Genomic DNA, 24,457 nt, shown 5'->3' with positions numbered 1-24,457 from the left:
AAGAGGTTAACTTCTGTTTGGAAATGGAATGCATTAATCGTACATGTTGAATTGATGTCTATTCTGCATGATGTGCTGTAAAAAGTTCTTGTGACTTGTGACTGATTTTGTCCAGTTGGATCACAGTTTTGACATAATGACATTTGACTTCCCCTCAGCCTGTGAGAGCCTCAAATTTTGATCTTTTGAGTTGACTTTTGGCTTTTTCTTGTGTCTTTAGCGAGGAAGCTTGCCCTTACTGAATTCCCCCACAACCTGTACATTCAGAACTACACCAAGTCCGGCGCAGGCCAGAGCTGCCTAGGCCTACGCAAGTGGATCTTCTCCCCGCGCCAAGAGCTGTTCCTAAATCACGACCAGATGGCGATGAATTTCCTCTACTGGCAGGTAGTGCATAAGAAGTGTTTCTGTATTGATGGATAACTTCAGATCTTGTCCCTCCCATGCCACATGTAGCTCACCATCAACGCCTCGTTAATTGTTAAAACGAGTCAAGTATTTTCACATATTTTCATTGTGGACATCAAGCCACTGTTTGCATAGATGGTTAAGGAGTCCTGTCATCATCACACAGTTACGATCAGAAAAGTGAATTATTTTTCTCCTCTCTTTGTCTTTATGCCCATTTTATTTCTGGCACATGCTTGTCCCTGGGTTTTCCTCCTGATTGGTTGTACCCACTTCCACATTAACCACCCACATCCTTAGCCCTCCCTTTGATTGGTTAGAATTACCATCTGTTTGTGCACACACCTGTTGGTATTGTTTCTCATTGATGCATGGCATGGCGCTGCAAAATCCACTTCATTCAATCACGGACCATTTACCCAGGGATGTGCAACTTTAGCTCAGTGATTCAATCAAACCAAAATCGCCCTCTGGTAGCCCATGATTTTGCATCTGGAGAGTTCGTGGTTTATAAAATGATATTCATAAATACCTCAGACAGTCCTCCTATTCAACAACGTGCAACTTGACTCTGTATTAACATTTGATAATGGCCGCTAAGAAGTGATAATTCCCGCTGCATAAATCACACACTGGCACCTGAATACGAGACAGTTTAATGGATTCTGCTTGGTCAAGAGTCTGTGTGCAGGTGGCTTGCCATGCGTGCGCCAAGTCCATGTAAGGAGACTCTTTTGGATAATTATAAAATGAAATGGATGGGGGTGTTACGGAAAATAGAAGTAAAATTCTGAAACAAAATCATTGGAAATCTGTCATGTATTGACTTCATTTGACACTATGACTAAAAAAAAGGTATTTAAGACTGGGAATAAAAATGTGCTTGGCCGGTCTTAAGCATTAGTTTAGGGCTGGCCGAGCACAGTGGGATATTCCTTAGTCACTTTGAGGAGGAGGGTTTTCTTTTTATACGTACCTCTTTCAAAAAATGAGTTTTCTGAAGTCCGTTTTTGGCCTTACCATGCCCCAGACATAAAGTACCTGAAATATTTTGCTTATAAAAACAAAAAGGAATAACCTCTGTCAGTTAAAACACTTTGAACGCCTCGTTCTTTAATTTTTTTGTATTAATGTGTTAACATCCGGTTTTAGTTAAGACTTGTTTCGCTCAACTCTTGAGAGATTTTTGATGAAGCATAATAAATCATCATTGGGAGTACATTCCATTTGGATCAGTACGTGGCACCCCCTGCAGGTATGTTTTTTTCACAGCAAATGTATTCTTGGGGAACACAGAGGTACATGTTTGAACCCGAAGGGACAGACAGGTACATCCATGTTGGTTCCGTGTGGATGGCCACCGGGGAAAACAGTCAAGGTGCCGTTGTGCCCTGCCCCGTGGACACAGTTCCCATGTGCTGTCAGTGGACCCTGTTTACTGCAGGCCATGTGCATACTGTCAATCTACCGGTAGTCGGTGCAGGTACCATGGAGGCTGTCGGTAGTTCACTCGCATCTGTCTTGTCTGATTTGCTCGCAGGCAATTGATGAAATCAGCAAGGGGTACATCAAGCCGAGTGACAGCGCCACGTTGTACGAACTCAAAGCCCACCAGGAGAAATCTAGTAAACTACAGGTGAGGGGTGGGAATCCCCTACAGTCTTGAGATATTCACTTGACTCGTATCACTTTTTCAGTTAAAGCTGTCAGTGCTGTGATCTGTTGTCATCACTTCACCAGAAAGGCTATCTTCACACCGCCGCCAGTATTTTGAATTAACAAAGCACCCTAGCAGCCCTGCAACCCAAAACATCGGTTTTCCTTTAACGTCTCTTATGATGCTGGAAGTTTGATTGTTTTCCATTCCAAATATCCTGCATTATACCACCCAGATGTTCATCAGCAGTCCCCTGTTTAAGAATATTGTGTTAAGAAATATGTGCTTCCAGTTGTTTCTAAAGGTCAGAATTGTCAAACGTGCCATTATCTTTTTTTTTATATTTGCAAAAGATGCGTTGTACATGTGTAGATTCTCATTATATGAAGAGATTTTATGCTTAATACCAGTACTTTTTAGCACTTGCCAACTTGTTGTAAGAAGAGACAAAATTACCAGTACACTCCCTTTTTCCTGGGGTGCAGTACTTAAAGATAGCCCGGAGTCTAGATGGCTACGGTGAGATCTGTTTTCCCCACTGTCCCTGCGACGCCAGAAAGACAGGCCACGTCATCCCCATCCTAGGCTTCAGTTTGTTCAAACTCCAGGCCTGCAAAGAGGATGGAACGTTGGAGGTGAGTCACCAATGCAGTCTCGAGAGAGCAAATGGCCTCTTGCTAGCTGCTGTACGTACATGTACATGTCATTTGGGTGTTGGTCAATTTAATGCGGTCGCCAAAGAGATCAAGCCAATGGAAGTGCGCACAGCGTCGCGGGGAACGGTCAGTGTTACATGACTCTGTTAGCAATCACACACAGCTCCATACCATCTCGCCTTGTCCCATGTTTTCGTAATCAAACCTTGCAACTCCCCGTCTTGTCACCATAAAGGATGCTGTGATCGTTCCAAAATTGATTCTGCTCGTCAACTTTGCATCAGTCTCCCTCATCCTGAAAGCACGGTTGCTGCTGTTGGGTCGTATAGTTACTGATGAAGCGTAGACCCCTCGGGTCGGAAATGGAACTTTTATTTTGAATAAGTGTCGCAGTGCACTTTTTTGTGCCCCGTTTAATTTATTTGATTTTCAAGTGAACTTTAGCATGGCCCCAGGAGTTTGCAGTCCTACTGCACAGAGAATCCAAAGGCGACCTGTTCAACAGCCTATTTGAGTTCTCCTGTGCATCAGTGACTCTAATCTTATTGGTTCCTAGTTTGGTTAAAGGAAGTAGCAGGGATGTGACGATGTCACCAGATTTTTGACCGAAAAATTTTGAAGGGTTTGATCACTCAAGTTGTGCTGCTTTTTGCAACTTTGTAGATAAAAATTAAGGATAATATCTCATAATCACAGCTATTTGAGAGAGAGCTCATGCCTTGTTCACTTTCGAATACCCCTGAAATTTACAGAATTTTATTATCAAGTTAACAACACCTCTGCTGGATTCTTCATGGATTTGCCTTCATCCCCCAACGGCAACCCTGAAATAGGTATGGCTTAATGGCTTTGTTTCTGCTTTTGTGACATCAGGAGCAAGTTCCCAGCTTCCAGTGGGGTGAGATCCAGCAGTACGAGACGGATGACGAAGGCATGGCATTCTGCTTTGAGTACGCCAAGGAGGGCAAGAGGCCACGATGGGTCAGGATCTACACTAAATACGTAAGGCTCCTTGTGATCCTGTTCCTCTGTGAACTTTTACTATGCAGGTTGCAAACCCATGACCCACAGACCAGTGTGATGGTGCTTCACCAACTGAACAAGATACATAGTCCCAACTGAGCAAACCAGTGAGTGATGTCAGTGAGTGCTTTTCATGATACCGCATTGAGAAGATTTCAAACTGAAGAAATAAAGTTGCAAGAAGAACCAAGTGATGGCAGTTCACTGCTTGTGGTTTGCTGAGTGGCTAAAGCACAGCATTACCAGCAGAGAGATATTTTGAACCCAGCGTTAGTCTGAATGCAGGATTGAATTTTGTCGCAAATAGGTAACATCATCCGACCGAAATGCCTCTAATGCACTGGCAAAAGATGTTGCATAGAAAGATTACTTCTCCCCAAAATAACAGCCCTCCTTCTGATCAGATAGAAATTGTGCAGAACCTTGAAGTATTGAAGTATAAGACCATTGCATCACTGACTGCATCATTGGCAGTTGATGTACAGGCGTGTCATACATAGTGTGGACCTCTGCACAAAAGAAGTCCACATGATGCAGGGTATGATAGCGTTGTGTGGACTTGCACATGTCCACACAAGGTTTCCCCCTCTTTCTGGAAAAAGGGTTTAGAGGCATTTTGGGGTAGGGATCATCCATAGTAAAATTAAGAGGAATAGTCAAGGAAACCTTGTACAAATAACCAGCCAAAAATCTTGTTCCTGGTTGAAGAAAAATGAGTATTGTCACTGAGTTTTCTTAACTGCACGAAAACAAAGGAATGTCCACAGTAGGTATGTAATGTAAACATGTGTACTCCAAAATTAATGCAATGAATAAGAGTGAATGCCATATGCAAATATTCTTCATTTTATCCAAAGAGTTCTTCCTGGATCCGGAGTTTCATATCCTTACAGCTGAATAAGAGCCCAGTCAGGCATAGCTAGTTGCTGATAGAAATTAATCCTAACAGTCCACAATCCTCCGATTTCAGTAGGATTCTACATACGCCCTCGGAGTTAGGTAAAGGACCAGTCCATGGCAATACACACCCCACTGTACTGCAGGATAATACTTTAACAATTTGGTTCGGGGCTTCATTGGTTAGTAGTATTCCCCACTGAACATACCCGTGAAATTGGCCCGGAAAGTAGGCATTTATGCAGCCATTTTAAAATAAGACACCCACATTTGCTTTTTTTTTTTTTTTTTGAAAACCAGAGCATTCAAGTTTCATCTAGTTTTATGTTTTTATACAGCTTTTGTTAGTGAATGCTACAGGATTTGCAAGAAGATACTCAGAAATCTCTGTGACTAAAGCCTTGTCATGAAATCTTCACCAAACCTTTGGTTGAATGAGAATCACTCCTGCTGCTCCTCACCAGGGGCACAGGGCCCAATGGTTTAGGCTGGGAGCTCTTAATCATAGGCCGGGGGGGGGTTGAATGCAGCTGCTGGTCACATGTTGTGACCTAGGGCAAGTCTCTTTGCCCCTACTGGGCTCTCTCCACCCAGGAGTATAAATGGGTACCGATGTGGGCAAATACGGCATTAATGTTTGTTTGGCCATTTGCACCGGAAATACCCGCGTATTAAGCTGTTTTAATCCCAAGGGAGCAAAGACTACTTCATGCATTGACAGTCCATTGTTGCTAAAGTGGGCTAGATAAATAGCCCACTTTCATTTTGCCTAACATTTGTATGGGCAGCCAAAGTTTGCAGAAAAGTTACCCTTTGGTTGTTTTTCGATTTGTGCCTCAAATTTGTTCATTTGTCCCATTGATTTTAAAGAGGGGTTTCATTTGCATTCATTATTTAGTAGAGCGTTTAGTGTTTTTTATCACTTTGTGGGACTTTAACCACTACCTGCCGGGCAACCCGTTTTCGGGTACATAGGCTTTATATGCAGAGCCAGGGAGCCCAGAACTGGGACAAAAGAGTTGGGCCTTATAACAAAAGACTGTGCTCGGCACAAAAGACTGAGCTGCTGGGCATGACCCACATTTTTTCACTGTCAATAGTGGAGATAAACCAGCCTTGTTTTGAAACAGTATACCTCAGTTTGAGGCATTTAGAGCGAGCGGATTACCACCGGGGACAAAAGCTCTCCACCACCGCAGCGATGAGCCACACAGCACCGCTGCACACTAATCTGGCCCCTATTGAAAAGAGATCAGCAGTGCATTGTGCCGGGTTTCAGGAACGAAAGAATCTTACGCAACACCGCACAATCTGGGCTCTTTTTCCAAGGCTGCAAGCCTGGCTGAAATATTCAGTGCCCAAAGAGTCCTTCATTTTGGTATAAACAGCCATTAAATGAAATGATGAATTTTGAAGAATTTTTATAACGGAAAGAAAAATCCACCCGGCAGCAAGTGGTTAGTTATTCTTTTGCATTTGTATTGACGGCCAAGCATACTTCTTAGCAGCCACTTGTCGGAAAAACGCAACAGTGACGCAAAAGAGCAGCTCCTGTATGCCACACTGTTATCTCTCGCAGTTTGACTTCATGCATGAGTGCGTGGACCGCATTCTGAAGGAGATCCAATGGGCCCAAGACAGTGCCAACCACCAGCAAGATGACAGCGGAGAAGAGGAAGAAGACGAAGACGAAGAAGAAGACGACGACGACGAAGAAGAGGAGGAGAAAGCACAGGCCCTAGCATCACAAAAGATGAAGGTACTTGTATGAGGCCGCCTCAGGGGCCAGTGTGGTAAAGAGATGATGGGAGCGTATGTGATCCACCAGTCCAAAACCAGACTTACGAATACAAGCTATTATTAAACTGATGTTGATTTTTATTCATCCCCATAGCTAGATCCATAGTTATACAAATCATAAAACTGGTCAACAGGACTTTCGTGAATTTTCTCGTTAGTACAGTTGACCAGTTGCGTAATTTCTGTTACTAGAAGCTTATTAAAAGGAAAATGATCCATAAATTATTCAATAAAGAATGCAACTTTCATTGCCTGTGACTACCAAAGTTCCCACGGACAGAATGTTTGACAGAATTAACAGCTGGCGAGAGAAATTGTCAAACATGAGAACATTTTCCACCTTGGCCAGGTTTTGGAATGGTGGGTCACATATCCAAACTGGAGCGCCCATGAAACTACGGTAGGCTCAGGTCATGCCACTGTATTTTCCATGCGTTGCTAAGCAACCTGTTCACAATAGTCATTTGGAACTACATGAGGCTTGGGTACAGTTTTGCCTGTTTACTTCTCTTCTTCACGGGACAGGATTCAGCGAATGGCAGGGCCAGGACGGAGCCGCAGACTGGTAAAATCTTCGACACACTCAATGAGGACGACCTCTGAGGAACGACCTCTGAGCAAACCTTGATTGAAGATGGACTGACGCTGTACAGGAACGATCACATTGCCTTGTTTACTGGAACACACCTGTATGAATATTGACAAACACATGTACCTATGACATAGTATGGAATATTGATGAGACATGTAATTAAACATTATACATCATTTGCATCCTCCTACTGTAAATACATCTTGCGCTTTGCAAAGGAGGTCAGAATCCAGCTTGACGAAGTGCATAAATATTAAGTTGTACAAAATGAGAGAAAATATTCATTTCCGGTGACATTCAGCAGCCAAATCTAAGAAATATGTAGAAAACAGTCTCTGTGGATAACAAAGCACCCTTTTTATTTTCAACTAGTACATTTGAAACTGGTCAAGTAAACCTTTGTGGGTTAATCACTAGATCTGTACACAATTATTAAAGTGGTATCCTGTCTTCACTTAGTGGTTACTGTATTCTTTGAATATTTGCTGCATTCTACATGTATGCTTCTTATTGTACAGAGAGCTGGGAGTTGTAGTCCATATAATTGTACACAGAATGCAAGAATATGTTATTACACCTTTCGTGTTTTTCCCCTTCCCAACATTATTACTCAGAAGGGTGACTTAAGTCAGACTGACTCTACGCATGTGTATTTGAATAAGACATTCCCATAGACAGCTTGAGCACCCAGGGGTGAGATGTGTCAGGATTTTTCCCGATTTCAGGATCTTTTCGTCGGGATTTTCCCGAATTCAGGATATTTTGAAAATGTCTTCAAAATTCTGGAAAATCCCATGTTTGCTGTTAAGGTGCTTTTATGTAAAAGTTGATATAGAACACAAGAAATAGGTATTTTAGGAAAATGCATGTTTACACCATAGCCCTTTCAGTGCTGATGATTTTGTCCTGGATATTTCATTTACTTCCAATCTCACCCTTCAGCACCAGATCACTCAGATACAGCTCAAGGCCTTCGTCTGTGGCAGTATAAGCACTCTGGCAGACAGTGTGCAAAAATGACTCGCTCTTGATCTGGGGTGGGGGGCAGCCCGGCACACCGAGTTACATGCCATCATCCTTGTGATAGTCCCATCTGCTCTGACCCGAATCACCCCCTCATCACCGGCAAAGTCCAGGGGGCCTGACGGGGATCATTTCAACAGGGCACCCCGCCCTCCTTGTACGCAGCAGACGTTGGTGGCGTATACTCAGCACCACCCCCTTTTAAGCACACACAAACCTGTACACATGGTCTTTCCCCACCAAAAGGACTTTGTGCTACTCTTATGTTAAAAACATAATGCCACTTCTTCTTGCTGAGGTCTGACAAAGTGCAGACTTTCTGTGTCCCAAGTTACATTTTTCAACACAGCTTGCATCCTAGATTTGCATCATTAAGAAAGCCTTCAACGTGGTCACCTGTTGCCACAATTTCTTGAACCATGCTTTGGTCATTGTCAACCCCCTAATGCCCCAGGTAGACCAGTGTCATTCATCCTTAGATCCAAATTCACAGTATCCCTGATCATACGAGGATATGAACTATACCGTACTGATTGTAAATCAGTATGTATTAAGCCTCTAGGCTCCAACCTTTTTTGTATAACACGGTGATAGTCTTTGTCATGATTTACAGAATCCCTACGAGCTTTCAGTGTTGGTGCTGAACAGTATAGAATATCAATGATTTATTTAATGCCCAGTTTTTGAAATCTTTTTCAGTTAACTTTTGCCGCGTTTTAGCATGTATCCCTGTGGCACCTTTGAAGAAGGGCCCCCAAAAGAGATTTTCTTTTTTGGGGGGGTGTACAGACACTGTACGCGTAGTTCTTGCTTTTGTTTTGTTTTGCTTTTTTTTCTCATCACATAAATAATTTCTTTCAGATTTGTAGCTGTAGTTCACTAACACGTTGGAAGGACAGACTTCCCTGTTTGCCAGTGTTCAAAATTGTTGAATCGTCTTTTATTCCTAGTTTATGCTTGTAAAATTGAATGCTAAATGTGTCATGTACTTTTTGGGAAATCTGGGAGATGCTACCCTTATGGTACACAGTGCTTGCCTTGAATACCTTGATTTACATATATTAGCATACTCTATGAATATTGATCAACTAGGTACATCGTCATGTGTCGAAATAGCAGCACGCTCATTATGCTTGATGAGCCAAGAATCTTCATCGTGTCTGTTTATAGAATTATAAAAATGGAACCCTTTCTGGTACCAGTATTATTGGCCAGTAATGCTTCAAAGATTTTATTATCAGCAAAGTACCATTTGATTTGTTATTGAGATGATGTACTTCATAGAGAATACATAGTTGCCAACCAAAACATTGGTTGATGAAATTACTACACTAGGGATGGTATGGAAATTGAAGTTATTAAATTTAGTAAATACTTGCAGTAGAGAAATTATTCACTTCATTGACAGTAGATTCTGAAATGAGCATCAAATGGTTCATTGTTGCTCATTTATTGTGAGAATACAACAGAATCAGTCGTCACAAGATTGTTTAGGCATCTGCTCCTGCTGAATTGGAATTCTGGGACTTTTAATTTTGTCAAATATGTATATACCACTGCAACACTCCCTTAAAGAATGGCTCATTTTGCCTCAAGTTATATATAAATATATTGAGATTTGAGAAGCATTTAGTGGAAATTCTAAATGACTATGAGTATTTGATAGACAGTTTCTGTTCCGTTTTAGTGAGTTTTACTCGTGATTTTTTTCAAACTGGTCAAATAAGTGACATGACAGAGGTCAGACACAAACCGCAACTTCAAAGCAGCTGCGTGAAAAAACAAGGACATCAAAAGCAGATGAACAGCAAAACTAGACTGGACAGTAGCATACATTAAATATTCATAGAATATACATATTCATCACTGTTATTTGAATATCAAGACTTTTGCCTTAGCAGTAGATATGTGAAAGATACAAATATGTGTATATATATATTCAAAAATATATTCACAAAAAATCTCTTCCAGGTATATTGTTTCATTTTGTAGACTTGTGCTGATATCTTTTTCATCATGAAATTGGATGGAAAAAGGGCAAAAACCGTCAGTTTTGTACATACAGTTTTTCATTGGGCACGCTTTTTTCTCTCTTAGCATAAGATATCTGGGTATTGAACAGTTCTGGTAGGCACTCACAAGCACACCAAAATGTAGAAAGTGCCCCATTAGGAACATGAAATGCCTGACTTACAACTGAAATTGAAGTAGGCCTACTCAGATTGTGCTGCTGAAGGTAGGATATATGGACTTCTGTGTTGGCCCAGTAGTTCCTCACATAATAGTTACAGTTAGTACAAAATATTTGTCTGGTACTTTGGCAAAACACACATTACGCAATTGAACACAGTTACTTTTCACTGTACTCCCAATTCCCAAGCTGCTTCAGTGGACATAAAGCTCCAAGTTCCTCCGTTATAGTTTGTGACCATGTCTTCACCATTAGTACGTGATAGCATAAACCATTAGAGCAAGGATTAAGTGATGTTCGCTTGTCGATTCAAAGTCAGTATTTTTGGTTCTTTCACATTTTGGGGGTCATTTGATTGTAGGAGAAGCATGATATGGTGTAGGTGTGCCAGGCATACCGTAGTAGCCCAGATCAAAGTCAGGTGTGGTGTTGGACTCTAAATATTGTGGAGGAGTCTTGCAGAGTGTACAAGACATTTGGTAGAAAGATGCAGGTTGGGTTAGTTTTCCCTAACTGTCCCTCAAAGAAGTGTGTTATCGCGAAATAGGATTACTGTCTCCCAAACCCTAAGGAAGCAGCAAGATAAAATGTTTTTCTTTCCTTGTAAATCATTGTGCCTCTGCCATGGAAAAATTATGTCAATTTTTCTTTAAAAAGTGTTGTATATTCACCATGAAGAATATACTCGAGTACAGAACACATTGTGGTACGAGTATTAAGTTCATATATCTAAATGTGAGCATAGCCTGAGCATGTTAAATATTCATGAACACAAATGACCAATCATGTGCTTTCAGCTTGTGGTCTCAATACCAAGTACAAGTTTAGAAACAGGTATAAAAAAAACTCCAGCCCAAGAGGGCTGCTTACAAATTAATAAGCCTTTCATTTCATTCAAAACAGTGACATCCCAAGTACTGCTGCACATCAAAAGGTATAAGAAATGTTTAGTTTTCTAGATATTTGCAGGCTTAAGATGTAATTTGTTGTATACTTACGGCGGCCTCTTATAATTATGTATAAATCATATCTGTAATAAAAAAATAACTTTTACATTGAAAGCAGTTGTCTTGAGCATTTTGCTTCAGTGAAAATATGATGCCATTTTCACTGCAGTTTAATATATGCATGTACTTCAGGGCAGATTGGTTTTGATACAGAACCCAGCCCTTCCCTGATTTTCTTCCAAGTGCCAGCAAATCTGATTTTGGAGAAAAATCTCAAAACTTTCTAAAAGCTTCATCTAGGTCAGCAATGTACTTGTAAGAAAAGTGCATGCTTCAATGTAGGTGATCTTTTTGCCTGTAGGTTACTACCTGAAATGTCCTGGCTAAAGATACTTTACGTTTAAGTTAAAATAATAGATACAAATAGGGAAAAGAGGGGGGGGCATTTGTGTGGACAACATCCAGTCACCCGCACTGACTTAAATGCAGTGCATATTGTTTTGTCAAATCACTGTGATGAATTATGCATTTTCAAGCAAGTACAAGATGGTAGACAATGTAAAGGTTATATATTTCTGAAATTTATTTATCATTGGGGTTAACGAGGGCAAGTTCATACACTGATAAAGACCACATGATTCTGAAAGTCACTTCAGAAGAGGAAGTAAAGAAAAGCATCTCAATATTGCAAAATGAGAAAAGAATCCATCAAATGACATTTGAAGCACATACATGTATACAATAATTGCTTTTTGGACGTTCATTGAGTGACATCTCTGAAAATAGAAAATGTTTTGGTGAGATTCCTAGAAATTGGTTTAAAAATCTTGAAAATATAAACACAAATGACTTTGGAAGTAATTTATTTATTTTGAAGAGAGGTACAATTGAGAGCTTTTGGGGATTTTGTACTTCTCGCACCTAATATAATGTAGCAAATATTTGAAATTCATAAATACATATGTTGGCGGGATCTACTCATCTGCACAGTCACCTGATTGCCATGCTCAATTGTTCACTTTTGTATAAAATCTCAAACTTGACTCCCTTTTGGAACAAATTTTCTGGAACCCTGAATTTAAAAAAAAATTACTGATGGCAGGATCAAATCTTGCAGTAAGATTGATTGATTGTTCAAAGATCAAGTGATCGCGTAGATCCACTGATCGTGCACAGCATATATGTACATTCATATTCATAACAAAGAGCCCCGACAACTCATGCTTTTTTGCAGCAGCAAAAACAATGAAACCACTGATATAACTGATTGTTACTGCCTAGGTAGCTTCTTTAAATTGTTAACCAGTGTTATGCAATTATACATGTATGTATTTCACCCAAGGGATGCACGAACAGACCCGACAGCATCATGTAGGCTATGATGTAGCTTGATGCAATAAGACATGGAAATAACTACACTCGAGGCAAACTTTGGCAAGTTCAAGCAAAAACTATGGTTTGATTTTTGGCCATTCATTTCCTACTGATGTGTACATGCAGTCACATTTGAACAGCCCGCGTCAAACCAGTCTTGACATCTGATTGTAACTCACATTATGCCATTGGTTGCATTTCTCATGGCTGTAGTCGAGCGTGTTACTCGTCATGAATGAACTCCCGACAGTACAAACGGCAGGAGTATGACCCATGGGTATCAAACGAGAGCAAACTCTCCATCAGACCGTGCGTACGTTCTTACACCGCATGGTTCTTTCAAGATGGCAGAAAGATAATTGTTTACCTGTTGGCGCAATGCGACCCGAGGGTAATGTGCACGCAACATTTCGTGGATCCAAGCATATGGAGAAACACATGCGAAACCAATGTACATGTATGTACAGGTACATGTGCTTCATGCTTGCTGCCATCTCACACAGTTATCTTGATGTCAACGGTTAACCTATCTGTACATGATTACTGAAAAAAATTACTGATAATCAGAAATGCAACGATGCCCCTTGGCTCCAGATGGTCAAATAAAGCAGGCAAACCATCCATCACTGGAGCGTTGGGGGCCAAACTGTGGTTAACTGTACCCGTACTTGATGCCAGGACTTTCCCACAGGTAGTCCATATAATTTGAACGGTCACAGGTTGCCAATACCCCACTGACTGTCTTTACACGAGAGGCTTCTTGGTACCAAACAACAGCATCAACAGGCACTTTGTTAAGCGACAGTATCCCCACACACCCATTGGGCTGACATTCAGCATAGGACTGTGTGACGACTCCTTTGTGTACGTGCGCACAGTTTGCCACGGAGAAGACACGATCTTAATGTGCGTAAACCAACAAGGCTGTTCAAATGTTACGTTGTCCCATCTTCTCTTTGTTTTTTTCACCAGTTAGACGGTAGCCAGAGTGCCTTTCAGTTTGAAAGTTACGGGTAAAAAAAAAGCATAATATGCATATAAGCATGTACCAATGTGAGAAAGAACTTTTGACAAGTGTTTCGTAGATTTGACATGTGACAGTTCGGAACTAACAAAATGCTACAAGAGACGTAATTGGTCCCCGGGCAACACAGAACGGGAGAGACACAGAAGGGGATTCGCAACCGAAACAGGAGCAGTAATGGAACAAGTAGCGGAGGTCACCGAGTCAAATGTCACATTAAGGAGTTGTGTATCAAAGATACTTGTCATCTTTTTAATGGTTAAATGCTCATCATGTCATGGTTAACAGACGTGGTTTCCATGTGGCAGCTGATTAACATCAATTCTCACCACTTTGGAGATGCATCATCCCAGTGATCTTTGAGCTTGTCAGAAATTGAAACGGGAACCAATGCCTTCCGGCCGTCTGTGCTACTCTGGGGGAGCGTCCTTCTTGACTCCAATACTGAAATCCTCAGCTAGTTTTGTGAATATAACTTGTATGACTTTCAAAATTGTAGCATGGAGTGCGTACTGTAGTAAGAGGGCGCCAAAGCCCTTGTACAATCCTGAAGTCCCCTCATCGGCCATGATTGCCGTCCAGCAGTCCAGCATGCCCTCATAGCGCGTGCTTACGGGTATCACCCCATAGCCGTGGTCGGTGTTGTCAATTATCGTCCTCGTTCCCTGCAGGTGCAGCCTAACGGTGACTGTCTCGAGTGGGTACAGCAGGGCGTCGGCGAACAGGTTCCCTGCAAATTTGGCAAGGAGTTCCGGGAAGTACTCTTCCATGACGCTCCTCGGGATGGGGAGGGGCTCTCCCTCGGGGCGGTCCGTCGGGTGACCCGCCTCGCGGGCGCGGCGCATGACCTGCAACAGGACGAACTGGACTATGGAGGAGAGGATGTACTTGAGGAGGGAGTGGAGCACAGTAGGGAGCAGCAGGGTGTACATCGGCAGGAGGTTGGAGGTCTGGGGCACGCCCCAGCCCAGCAGGCGGTACAGACCCTCCTTGATGCAGTCGAAGACTCCTGGCCGCTCACTGGCTATGTCACTCTGGAGGGATGGACAAGACGTGTTGCATGATATTGGCAAATGGTCCCACAGTGCTTTGCACGTCTACACATGGTAAAGCTTTGTCCAAATCATTTGGCATGGAAACTTTCTGCAGCCACCAGCGAATGGCATTTCTGACCATAACCAAGTAATTCAGATGTGGCCTGGTTTGGGCCAAAAAGCTCCTTCAATTGAAAAAAAATTGCAACAGCAAATTTGCAGGGAACTAAGGGGTATCATGTTACATCTTAGGCAGAAGACATTTTACCATGGGGTACAGCAGACAAGCCCCAAAGGCCAACTTCATTCGCTTACTCTTCTACTTAAATTTAGGATTTTGAAGGTTGAAGGAAGGTCATTGTATGGAGCATTAAAGGCCTACGGTCAAAGAATGTACCACTCGTTTCCTGCAGAGAGGATCATTTTGGAAGGACTCCTCAAGACAGTTCCCCAAAACAGTACCTTGAGAGCTGAGGTTAATCAAAACTGGAGGCAGAGGGCCACTTCAGAAGGGGGTCAGGACATGGTATTTGATGACTGATGCTGTCAATGTGCACTGATTTACCTGAACGATTTCTACAAGACTAGCTGAGACGAATGGCATGGTGATGGCTGCACTGATGGCCTTCAGTGTTAGATGCCCACACAGCTGCTTAATGGTGCTATAGACGTGGATTTCTCTGCCACAAATATTTATGAAATAAAAATGTAAAACGGCATTTCTGATAACAAAAGCCTTGTTTACTTTTCAAGATATAGAGAAAGCAGTCATTATTCTTTAATGTTAAAAACTTTGTACAAAATCTTCTGTATGGATCAATGTACATGTAGTTCACATTTAAATTACAGGTACAAATGTATTTCACATTTTTAAGTCGGTGTACTCTAACATTTGTTCGCAAAGGAAAACTCATAGCCACACAGTGCACACTGTACTTGCACTTCTGCTGTGTAACAGTAATTTCAATGACTTGAAAGTTGTGTTGTGAATCAAAAGGCTCACTTCATTATGAATATTCCATACGGGCAAAAAATGCTCCAAATGCTGAAGTTTTGAGCTAGAAAGTTAGACATTTCCTGATGTGTTACTGTGTTAAAACTCTGTCATACTTTGCCAGTGGTGAGACCTCACTGATGACCGTCTCACTGCCCAGACCGATACCCTGAACCACAAAGGCACTACCAAGGCCCTTCCACATGGTAGCTATGCCCTGCCAAAGATAAAAATGAGAGCTCTCTGAGATCATCTCTTTGGAGTGAACTGAGAGCAGGTCGGCTTTAAGATATCACGCACGCCACTGGAATGTCAGGACAAAAAGAGAGAGGAACTTCAAGGAGTTACAAGAGCAGTACAAGACTTTGAATCATATTTTTCAATTTCTTATGGCATACATCGGCATCTATTTTGACAAAATTAACGGAAAGAATTCCATATAGGGATGCCACTAATTTTTCCCTGCAGTGACTTACCAGCCATCTGAAAGCAATAAAATGTCCTCATAAACAAGTCAAATTTGGCACTGAAAACATTGAGGTATTCACTTAGAAAACACCTACAATTTTTTAGATCAGTCTCATAGGGTTTGCCTGTAACATCCGTCTTACAGTAAGTTCTGGCCATTTTTGGAGCGATGTATGGACTTGCTTTTAAGTGTCTGATCTGAAAAAAATTCTTCACAGAATTCCCTGTTCATGAGCTTGCCTTGGTCCTGCTATGCTCCCTAATGCAGCAGGCTCATTTTGAGTGTTCCGATCAGGAAATAACTGTCTTTCCCTAGGCTAATCTCAGTAAAAAACAAAGTGCTTTTCTAATACAAACAGTGCATACCTGGTGTCTCTGGAGGTTGACAATCACTTGCACCACTGAAAAGGGCTGTAGATGATATCGGTATGCATGATGGTTAACCTGTAGCCCCAAAATTAAAAAAGCAAGTGGGGCATTGTTTCATTGTCCAAAAATCTTGACAACACTTGAACTACTGATTTTAAGAGAATTAACAAAAATGTAACAACTTTCTGTAATCGCTTTCTTGCAGGGGTTTTTTCCATGGAGATGCTAAGCACACACATGTAATTTTTTTAAGCACAGAAATCTTTCACTCTGCAAAACAAAAATCAGTTAAACCAGTTACCAGCCACAAAGCTGTGCAGTACATCTTCCTTATGCCCGAGTTTCCGGCTGATTCCTGGCTTGACACTTTAAAACTGGTGCCTGGCAATACTTTCTACTCAAAAGCTCTGAGAAATGGGGCCCAGATTTTGTGGACACATTTACTGTAAAGTAAAAGATAGGGCGCCAGACTGAAGAATCATGTCATATATTGTGATATACCTGACACTGTCGTCTGAAGACTATGAAAGGATGAGACAAGACGTTCTCTGTGAGTAAGGTAGCAATGCCAAGACCAAGGCCTGCAAATCTCTGTATAATCTCTGAATCAAAAAAGAAATTGATAAATTAAAATACACATAAAAATCGTCAATGTGCTTGTGCCAACACAGCATGCCGTGATGTTGTCAAATCGCTATTTGAGGTCAAATCGCTATTTGAGGAAAGACGGCAGTTTCAAGCTCGTGGACAAGAGCATTTCCGATTTGACATGTTTGAAGGGGAAATTTCTCTTTTCTTCCCATATGTGAGTGAACCACATTATCATTATTGGAATCCCCATTTCTCACTTAATCCATAGATGGGTGCATTAGACTTTTTAGAGGTGAATTCAGAGGATTTAGAGTAGGGGTACGAGCTATTTTGAGTGAAATAAATTAGGCCCTAATGCCAGCAAAAGCCATGGGGTACTTGGACCCTACTATCGCCTGACCATACCCAAATGTAAAAAAAATGCGATTTGTAGGGTCCAAGTTACTCAGACTACATGTAGCCCTAGCCCAGGTGGGCTCCCTGACCGTACTACGTGAAATGAAGACAACGTCCAACCATGATGTAGCCCATAGTGTTAGTATATATGGCAGACACGAGTGTGTAACCTATGCATGGTCCAGCAACATGAGCCAAAACACGCACCCGTCTGCTCTTGCTTTGGTGCCGCATTCTCCATTTCTGTCACCAGCTTCTCCTGTGCCCCAGACATTTGAGTCTTGGGTCTAACAGCGCGCTCTTCATTCCCACCAAAAATGTCTCTATGGGCCATTTTATCGCTGAGCATTGCACAGGAAACTTTGCGACTCGACTCGCATGATCATCACCGCTTGGCTCTCGACGTTCCCATTTATAGCCCAATAAATCGCCCAAAATTCATTAAAACATTTAATCAAAGCGCCCGTTTTGTCACTTCGATCAAGCCCAAAAAGGCTATAAAATCTCATCTTTGCCGAGTGGAGTTGAGAAATTGAGTCGCAAGCAGCAAACGAACTATCGAGGAGTATTGTGGGAAAATATCACTCAGAACCCGGCAAAAATGGTAGGTGACGTGGGGAGAAAATTTCAAGTTTCAGTCAAATCAAAACCTTTATTGTTAAACTAAGCATATAGTTTAGAATCTAAGGAGTTACTCTGCGTGAAGAATATTGGATGCGTTGTTAAGAGGTTTACTGTGTGATGAAAACAGCTGAAATTGAAGCACGTGATGCAAAGAAAGTTTTTTGCATTGTCACTCCGAATGTCCCATGTGTCCGCGGCCGCGTCTAGCGTCTAGCACACTGTCTGACTGTGTAGGCTGGGCACATAATGTTACGCTCCAACTATAACATCAGTCCCAACCATAGTTGGGACTGTCCCAACTAGAGTGCTATACTAAAGGTCTAGCGTACAAAAAGGCTACATGCTAAAGTTGGGCTGGCCCAACTACTGCACCGTTGTGCATGTGCCCAGCATGTGCCAAAGTCATATTGTTTACGGTGTCATGTCATAGATGAAGTGCCATATTTTAGACGAATTGTGTCAAGTGTCAGATGCATAAACTTTGATAATGTTGAGAAACTTTCTATAGAAACTGATCAACAATAGTTGGGCCAGCCCAACTGCAGCACTACAGTTGGAACTATAGTTTGGACAGACGCTATCGTTGTGGCATAACAATACCACCACCGTTCCCACCTGACTACATTAACGGCCCTTCTATAAAAAGAAACTCAAAGGCTGGTGTTTGAGTAATATCAAGTTAACCCAGTGCCAGCCAATACCCAAACATGCCTAATGTGGGCTTACCTGTTTACTGTGTCTGCAAGTCATGGTAAAATGTACACATTATTTTGATACTGAATTACTAGGCATATTTATGATTAGATTATATCTCTACTGAGTGGAACGTTAGTATTCCTCTTTTTCGAAGTTTGGACTGGATGGGTCAACCTTACACTCTACAATATTACTTACAGTAACGAGATGACAGTTCTAAAAATTCCAAAGACTCACCAAAAATACCTTTTTCACCACCTACTGGCTTTCTTAAATGACAAAGGCAAACTTTTGGGGCTTTAGTGATATTTCCAACTTCAAAATCTGTCAAAATCCGACCGTTTTCGCTTGACACACGCACAACACTTAAACCTTTCTACGCCTTCACCCATTCAAATACGTGTGCCGAGATTTTGCTACCACAATAACTCTTTGGGTGAACATGGTCCTCCCAGATGCACGCATGAGTGGCCTACACGTGCTGTGGGCACAAGACTTGTTGATCGTGATGTTTGGGAATGCGACCAACGACTATTTCCGGATCAATACATCTTGTGCCCCGACTACGGCTGTTTTGTTAGAGGACCATGTTCCTCCATAGAGTTGTTGTGCCAGCCAAATCTAGGCACACGTATTTGAATGGGAGAGGCGTCGAAAAGTGTATAAAGTGTTGTGCTTGTGTTGAGCGAAAACGGTCGGATTTTGATAAATTTTGTGGGTAAAGGTCTCCTTGCCACATCTGGTCAAAATATAGTTTTTGTGTAATGTGTCCTTTACATGTGCTTACTTCTATCAACAGTCTCGTAGATATGATTCAAGGACGACCATCTTTTCGCCTGAAGGTAAAATTTTGTGTAACATTTTCATTTTTAAATTTGTAGGTCTGGTTGCTTGAACTAAATAATGCTTTGTGGTTTAATTAAATGCATCTCCCTTGAAAAATGAAAATTACAAATTCAATGGAAATTGCTGGAAGAAAGAAAGAAAGCACGGCTTATATGTGGCCGTAAGTGAACATTTTTTATTGTTATAGTCTCAGCATTCACTGCGTTTCAATAATTGATCAACCATGTTCAAATTTTTCTTGGTTATATTAAATGAATTATGGCATTTGATGGAGCTCAATGTGTTCACAGGCTGTGTTTGTTATGACTGTAGATGATTTTGTCCACTACTTTCACAATTCAACAGTTTTCGGGAAAATATCAGAATTGTCATCATTTTCCGAAAGCTGTACTTTAATCCTGCTCTGCGATCTGATTTTGGTTGGACAGGGCGATTGTATCAGGTAGAGTATGCCATGGAGGCGATTGGCCATGCCGGCACTTCCCTGGGAATCCTAGCATCCGACGGCGTGCTGCTGGCTGCCGAGAGAAGGAACACGCACAAGCTGTTAGACGAGGTGGTCTTCTCAGACAAGATCTACAAGCTTTACGAGTAAGCAGATTGGTTGAGATATTCATTCGATGCAGGGCAAGTTTGTTGGTGACATCAAGTTCATAGGTTTTTTTTTCATGGAGATATCTGTCTTAGGCCGTGCCGAAACAGGCTTCCAGAGCTACGGCTAGGTCTATTGTCTGCGCGTCTCCACGCATTCCCAATGAAGCAAAGACCTAGACCTAGCTCTAGACAAGAGATTCGGATGCCGCCTTAGATTTCATGTCTGTGAAGCAGAAAGTCTTTGTTACCCCTGCATTTTCAGCTGTGGTACATCACAGGCTCATCGAAATTCCCTTCGTAAGAATAATCACTCGTAATATGGGGGCATGAACAATAACAGGGTATCCATTCATCGCAATTCACTGAAGTAACTAACTCAAGACTAGGGGAAGTCGGTCCAGCAACCAGTCAACCTTGATATCTTCAGTTACTGATCACGTTCCTTTTCCTTGTCTGTACTTAATTTGCATTATATCTTGTTTAGGAAGCATTTATTTTTCTTTTTTTTACATTTTACAGTAATATGGCGTGCAGTGTGTCAGGAATCACCTCAGATGCAAACGTCCTCACCAATGAACTCAGACTCATAGCACAGAGGTAGGCCCATTAGTTCTGATATCGGTATTTGCCAATAAAACACTGCCTTCAGATCATGTTGGTGCTTGATATGGCATAGATTTGAAATGTTCCTGGAGCAGGCTTGAATGCTTGGGAATATTTGAACAATTGTATAGAGGAAACTGGATATTCATTCCTTTATTCGTGCTTGCTTTTTCTTGGTTTTTCCTTTTTTTCCCCTCAAGATATTTACTCCAGTACCAAGAACCAATGCCTTGTGAGCAGCTTGTCAGCACGTTATGTGATGTCAAACAGTTCTACACACAGGCAGGCGGTAAGATACTCACCCCAACATCTCCCTGTATTGATGGTTCAATGTATGACCAGTCAACCTTTTCCCAGTTCGTGTTGACTTGTGTTGTAGCCATTGGCACCTGTTACACTGCCAAGGGTTATCTTCAACCTTCCAGCATTGTACTTTATACTGGGAATAACTATCCTGTCAACACCCCCAGCTTTTGGTGTACGCATTTGGTTTTCAGGCATCCTGTCAAGTTGTTCTGATACTAAGCTGGAAGACAATACTCTCCCTCAAGCTGTTTAAGGAACAGTGTTACTCTGAACGAAAACTTAAGTGTATGTGCACAGCTACTAAGACTTTTCCAGGAGTGTATGTGTTGAAGAAATCCTTTAGTAAGAGTGTTACCACAGTGACCCCTGGTGTGTCTTGCAGGCAAGAGGCCGTTTGGTGTGTCCATCCTGTACATGGGGTGGGACAAGCATTATGGCTTCCAGCTCTACCAGAGTGATCCCAGCGGCAACTATGGTGGCTGGAAAGCGACATGCATCGGAAACAACAGTGCTGTAAGTTGGAAACAAAATTGCATATATTCAGGTTAACTGCTGCGGATCACAATAGATACCAGTGACAATGCAGTCTAAAAACCAGCGTAATCTAACATTTGCCATCAACAAGAATTAGGCACCCGGCATTCACTGAGTGACTTGGTAAATTTGGACAGTGTTGAAGTGCATGCCTTCAGTAATGTTACACTTCAGTGGAAGGATGCTCCAGGGAGTTCCTAGCTCAGTGACTTTTTTTGAATTACAAGAATGATATATGTTGTGTGTTCATTGCATTTGATCTTCAGAACTTGTCACCGGCCATTTTCCCTTTGAAAACAGGCAGCAGTATCCCTGCTGAAGCAGGAGTACAAGCAAGAAGGCGTGGATCTGAAGGCGGCGCTACAACTGGCTCTGAAGACCCTCAGTAAAACACTGGACATGACCAAGATCACACCAGAAAAAAGTGAGTGACTGTCAGGGAGCATGCTCGTCATGTCAGGGTTTAGCAGGCTGTGTTTTCTTCAACTGTGCACAATAACCTATAAACCCTGTGAAGATGGGCTTAGCTGTAACAGTGCCGTTACCCTGTTTCAAGTTTGCAGATTTATGAAAATGGCCTCTATTTTTGTCTTGCTGTTATTAAATGAGTAATGTGACTAGACATTGAATAAAAACAGGACAGAAAACCACTTAAATTGTTTGTACAGATCAGAGCAAATTGTGTCATTTTTTGGTCAAGGTACACCACAAAATAACAGTTGCCTTAAAAACTGATATGGTTTCTTCACTTGCATCGCAGTCGAGATTGCCACACTAACGAGGGAAGACAACAAAACCAAGATCCGCATCATGCCACTCAGCGAGCTGGAGGTGGCCATCAAGGAGTACGAAGATAATGAAGCCAAGATTGAAGCTGAAAAGAAGAAAGAGAAGGAGAAATCCTCTGCCTCCGCGAGCCACTGACGTCCCTCCATTCCCCCCTTGATCTCAGTGACCCGTTCCAGCTTCTCCATGCACATGTAGTTGACAATTTTTATGACTTGACTTGCGACTTCATTTCACTCTATTGACTGCCTGGCGCCTGAAAGTTTCAATCGTAGCCAGCACTCTACGCTACAGACCTCAACCAACAAGGACTTGCTGTGAAACACTTGGATAAGTCATCACATAAAAGCTGTCATTCTCCAGCACTGACATAAATCCTGGTTTATTTGGTTATCTTTTTGAAGCTATTTTATTGCACCAAACAGTCGTCCGCCAACATGAATCCCACATTTAAAACATATTCCACATGGATAACTGCTTTTTTACAGTAAAATCAACTTTTCAAAATCAGTGCACGTGCTTGAGGCAATGGTACAGTTTTGACTCAAATTCTCCTGAAGTTTATAACCTAATTATTCTAATTCACGCTATGAAAGTCCGTCACTTAAAAAGTGGTTAATAAAAGTGATAATTTGAGTGTATTTCAGTCTAATAGCAATGTGCAACATTTTCTATGTGTAGGGTTTAGACTGGTGTTTGTCCTTCATCGGTGGAGAAATATAAAATTCCACTGGTTGTGAGAGGTAGTAGTTTGCATTATTGTGTTATTTTTGTTTGATAGTTGGACTAACATTTTAGTCTCAGTAAATTTTTGTTTAAACAACTTTTTTGTACTTATGGTATTCAGTACAGAAAAAGGGAAGCTTAATTTGACATGGTTGACAAGCACTTTCATACCCATATGGGTTTCTCAAACACACAAAAACACAGAAAATAAAAATTAATAAAAGGTAATTAGATGTGCCCCTATATGTCATGTCCTGTATAAAGCAGGCTTCTTGAAAAGAACACTGATTGGCTTGTGGTCGTTTGATTGGTTTTCTGAAGTGGCAATGTATGCGTCCCTGTGCCATCTTGCAAAAGCCCCACGATTTGCTGTTATGAAGTGTGCCACCACATTTGAGCTGGTCTTTCAGATTAGTGGGTCACCAGTCTATTCCATCAGGCTTTGGACCGACCACTCACACTTTTTCTGTGTCTTTTTATGCCTTTTTTATTATTAGGGCCTACTATCATTGAATTCACTCTTGTACTTGAGCCTTTGACTCATGGACCAATTACCATAGACATATGCTAAGGCCATGTGTTGTGGCTTGAAATTTTGCACAAGTCTACGGTAGTGGCTGCAGCCAATTCCTATAGAAGTCTGTGCAATTTCAAGCCAAAGCGAAGTAACTTTGACATGGCCTTAGCAAAAAAAGGATTTGTTCAGCAAATGCCATTCATGGTGTATTTATTGTGACTGGTTCCCGGCTGATTTTTAATCTGCACAAGAAATTTGCTGAGCAACATTTCCTGCAGAGCTGTTCTGTTAAATTGGGCTACACGACTCCCCATTACAACCATACAGTTTAAAGCTGCTCACTCCTCGTATCCACATACGCTGACCCCAGGGCTCGAGTGTCTTCTCAAGCACTGCACTTTAGGACTGTGGTCCTTACTTCCATCCAGGTTTCCAACAACTGTAAACATCTTTTACACCGAATCCATTGTCTTCTTTTCCCTTTTTTTCTCTCGCTCGTCTTTCTTGTGGACCTAACCCCTAGTAGCATTTTTTTACCTTGTAATGAGAGTTAATAGAGGTACAAAATTGTTTGAATTTCTGTTGATCCGCAAATGGTCTTTAAAAAAAGCCCTGTCTCCTAATGTGCCAGCTTCTCGCCAGGCAAAAATTGCCAAACTTTTCACTGAACAAGCTAATAATGTTTATGACAGAACTTACTCGGACTTTCCATTCAGCAAATAAACTGTTTAAAAAAATCTGTGAAAAAAGACAAACTTTCCATTGAACCAGCAAACAGTCA

At 41.6% G+C, this 24,457-nt stretch overlaps 3 protein-coding genes across 5 annotated transcripts in view; 2 read left to right on the top strand and 1 right to left on the bottom strand.

The window, feature by feature from the left end:
- The window catches only part of snx27 (sorting nexin 27), a 55,131-nt gene extending 43,823 nt beyond the window's left edge, over nucleotides 1-11,308 (top strand). For both annotated transcript variants that reach the window (XM_022240254.2, XM_022240245.2), the window contains 6 exons: nucleotides 221-387; nucleotides 1,949-2,044; nucleotides 2,551-2,700; nucleotides 3,595-3,723; nucleotides 6,221-6,400; nucleotides 6,967-11,308. In XM_022240254.2, the coding sequence (XP_022095946.2) occupies nucleotides 221-387; nucleotides 1,949-2,044; nucleotides 2,551-2,700; nucleotides 3,595-3,723; nucleotides 6,221-6,400; nucleotides 6,967-7,044 (800 nt within the window). In that variant the 3' untranslated portion in view covers nucleotides 7,045-11,308. The remainder of the gene's footprint in view (nucleotides 1-220; nucleotides 388-1,948; nucleotides 2,045-2,550; nucleotides 2,701-3,594; nucleotides 3,724-6,220; nucleotides 6,401-6,966) is intronic.
- A 445-nt stretch (nucleotides 11,309-11,753) lies between these two features.
- On the bottom strand, nucleotides 11,754-17,850 carry slc25a46 (solute carrier family 25 member 46). 2 transcript variants are annotated; one of them, XM_022240278.2, is made up of 6 exons: nucleotides 17,652-17,850; nucleotides 16,959-17,059; nucleotides 16,455-16,532; nucleotides 15,737-15,837; nucleotides 15,192-15,306; nucleotides 11,754-14,626 (listed from the first exon to the last, which is right to left on the bottom strand). In XM_022240278.2, exons 1-6 carry the CDS (start codon nucleotides 17,791-17,793, stop codon nucleotides 14,003-14,005), a joined length of 1,161 nt encoding a protein of 386 aa, XP_022095970.1. In that variant the 5' UTR covers nucleotides 17,794-17,850; the 3' UTR covers nucleotides 11,754-14,002. The 2 variants fall into 2 exon arrangements, with proteins under 2 accessions (XP_022095970.1, XP_022095979.1); XM_022240287.2 differs by lacking the exon at nucleotides 16,959-17,059.
- Nucleotides 17,851-17,938: 88 nt separating this feature from the next.
- On the top strand, nucleotides 17,939-23,441 carry psma4 (proteasome 20S subunit alpha 4). Its single transcript, XM_022240299.2, has 8 exons — nucleotides 17,939-18,048; nucleotides 19,564-19,606; nucleotides 20,039-20,201; nucleotides 20,724-20,801; nucleotides 21,008-21,096; nucleotides 21,496-21,626; nucleotides 21,948-22,071; nucleotides 22,408-23,441. Exons 1-8 carry the CDS (start codon nucleotides 18,046-18,048, stop codon nucleotides 22,569-22,571), a joined length of 795 nt encoding a protein of 264 aa, XP_022095991.1. The 5' UTR covers nucleotides 17,939-18,045; the 3' UTR covers nucleotides 22,572-23,441.
- Nucleotides 23,442-24,457: the final 1,016 nt, after the last annotated feature.

The sequence above is a fragment of the Acanthaster planci genome, linkage group LG05 (assembly GCF_054643075.1).
Source record: "Acanthaster planci isolate LZ-2023a linkage group LG05, COTS_SCS, whole genome shotgun sequence".
Taxonomy (NCBI): domain Eukaryota; kingdom Metazoa; phylum Echinodermata; class Asteroidea; order Valvatida; family Acanthasteridae; genus Acanthaster; species Acanthaster planci.
This window is presented reverse-complemented; position numbering and strand designations above follow the sequence as displayed.